Source organism: Notothenia coriiceps, unplaced genomic scaffold (genome assembly GCF_000735185.1).
Source record: "Notothenia coriiceps isolate Sejong01 unplaced genomic scaffold, NC01 NC01_scaffold00001201, whole genome shotgun sequence".
In the NCBI taxonomy this organism is placed as follows: domain Eukaryota; kingdom Metazoa; phylum Chordata; class Actinopteri; order Perciformes; family Nototheniidae; genus Notothenia; species Notothenia coriiceps.
In genome coordinates, this window is record NW_011333902.1 from 1 (window position 1) to 2825 (window position 2825).

General features: G+C 38.1%; 1 protein-coding gene across 1 annotated transcript; it reads left to right on the forward strand.

The window, feature by feature from the left end:
- The first annotated feature begins 1030 nt into the window (after positions 1-1030).
- On the forward strand, positions 1031-1927 carry LOC104959661 (olfactory receptor 149-like). The gene has a single exon (XM_010787565.1). It carries the CDS (start codon positions 1031-1033, stop codon positions 1925-1927), a length of 897 nt encoding a protein of 298 aa, XP_010785867.1.
- The last annotated feature ends 898 nt before the right edge of the window (positions 1928-2825 follow it).

Below are 2825 nucleotides of genomic sequence, written 5' to 3' on the forward strand. Positions count from 1 at the left end.
CATGATGAATGAAAACAATCTGCGTGTTGATGGAATGTACTCTCTTTCTATTGACGAACACGTCCTCATCTTTTGATGGCGCAATTATTTTTATGTGCGTCCCGTCAATATCACCGACCACACCGGGCATACCTGCATTGCCATGAAGTTGGCTTTGATCCTGTGTAGTTGTTGATTGTCCAAAGGAAACCGGATAAACTGTTGGATGATATGTGGTCTAGAGAGCGCGTTGATGGTTTGGTTTATGGCACAGCTGACTGATGGTTGCGATATCTCCTAAATCGTCGGCATTGCAAAGTTGCATTTTCCCTGTTGCTAAATATCGTAGTGTTGCCAAACATTTTATTTCCGGACTAATCGGGTTATTCCTGTTAGTCGGGGATGTTATTGCATCCCGCACTAATTCCACAACAAGTTTGATACCCTCACGATTTAGCCTATATCTCTTGATCAATTCACAGTCTTCCATTGTCTCCAAAACATTTCGTCTCTCAGCCATTTTCAGATTCTTTGTGAATAGGTCTTACTGAGTTAGGAGTCCTCTCGAGGACTTTTAAGCTCTCCCAGACTTAGGTGCTACTTTTAGGCTTAAAATACTTTGTGAATTGCTCTTAGTGAATACAATTAGGAGTCCTAAATTTATGACTGACACGCCCATTATGCTTAGGAGTTTCTCCTAAATTCGCCAGTTAGGAGCTACTTTTAGCCCTAAAATCCTTTGTGAATACGGCCCCTGGTTTTGACTATATTGTGATATAATTTGACTTCCCCCTAATATGAAACCAAACAAACTGTCATGAATTCTCTCTAAGCTCTCATGCTTGAATTCCCAGGTTGTGTCAAGTCATCAGAGAAATCGTTTAAGTAGGAGAACACACTCTTAGAGACACTTTGCACATGATGCTCGCTGCGGAAACAGCATCTCAGAGGCATGTGTGTCAATTATGTTTTTCAGAATTCACTCTATGTTTTGAAAATATTGAGGTGAGAAATAATACTGTAACTACTATAATAAGCAGCTGTGAGTTAAATGGATAATGGTTCTGTATTGACATTTTTTACACTTTTAGGATTAGATTACACGGTGCAACACAGAATCGTTCTCTTTGCTCTCACTTTTCTGTTTTACTCAGTCATTTGGATAGTAAATGTTGTTCTCATCATAACCATCGTTGTGGACGAAAAGCTTCATGAGCCCATGTATATCTTCCTGTGTAATCTGTGTATAAATGGACTTTATGGGACAGCAGGCTTTTACCCAAAATTCCTCATGGTTATTCTGTCTCCCTCTCATGTAATCTCTTACGCTGGATGTCTGCTGCAGAGTTTTGTGATACACTCCTCATCTGGAAGTGACTTAACAATTCTAGCTGTTATGGCCTATGACAGGTATGTGGCTATATGTCAACCTCTAATGTACCACTCTGTGATTACTAAACAACGGATATATCTGTTAGTGGCCTTCTCTTGGATCTTGCCTCTTTGCTGTATGTTCACTAACACAATGACAATTTTTCAGTCCAAGTTATGTGGCTCACACATACCTAAACTGTACTGTTCAAACGCACTGATTAGTAAAGTAGCTTGCTCTACCTCTGTAGCTAATACTATGATTGCATATTTTAACATTGCCATTTACATTCTCCATTTTTTCTTTCTCATTTGGTCTTATATGTATCTAGTAAGAAGATGCCTAACATCCAAACAGAGCAGAAAGAAGTTTATGCAAACATGTGTTCCTCATTTAGTCTCTTTAGTGAATTTTTCCTTTGCTGTGCTGTTTGATTTAATGTACACACGATTTGGTTCGAGAAAGTTATCGCAGAGCCTTCAGAACTTCATGGCAATAGAATTTCTTTTAATTCCTCCAGTTATGAATCCTCTGGTGTATGGGATGATATTAACCAAAATTCGTAAGAAACAGTAAAAAAGTGTCTAACCGAGGTTCCCGTTTGCCCGTGAGCGTCGGGCAAAAAACTATCTTCAAATAAAAGAAAGTCACCGGAGGAGTTAAAGGAGAGTGACAGGTAGCATGAGAAGAAGAGGGAGAGAAAGTTTCAGCCAGCTTGATCGATGGAGTTGTTTTCTAGTGGTGCAGTGACGCGTCCTAAAACCCTTTTATTCTATCGATTAGATTTATGATTCGAAAATTATAAAAGTAGGGTATGTGGGTATGTACGTGCATTTATCAAACAGGTTTGTTTTCCACAGACCTTATTTCCAGCTATTTTCCAAAACCCTATGGAGAAATCCCATTGCTTTTTTCTCGAGGGAACCAGCGGCTTACTTCCTGGTTTTAGGAAGCGTCACTGGCTGCACCTCTCAATATGATGCCAATATAAACAAGGTCTTCTGTCGGCTCTGTACATCAATGCCGACCTATGCTGACAAGTAAGTGAAGAGCAGACAATATAAAAGGTATTGGCTATAGGGAAATGTCCCAGCAGTTTAGGAGAATGAAGGTTCTAATCTAATCTAATACATAGCCATTACATGTCTAACTCCTGATAATGACAGGAAGACAGAAAGCGCATTATACTAATAATAATAATACTACTCATAATAATAGCAGACATTTTTGAACAATGACCACAATATCATTATTTTAAAAACCAAATATGAACAATTGAGGAAAATGAGGAAGAACTGATGATTCAAATGTTGTAGTACAAGTAGTAATGTAGTTAGTGCATAAATTACTATTGCAACAAATATGTTAATTTTCTTCATTATTATTTTTTTAATGCAGACATATGTTGCAGGGACTACTAGAATCATCATACTGGTGTGACTCTAAACATCAAGGGGTTAAATAAAAAAAAATT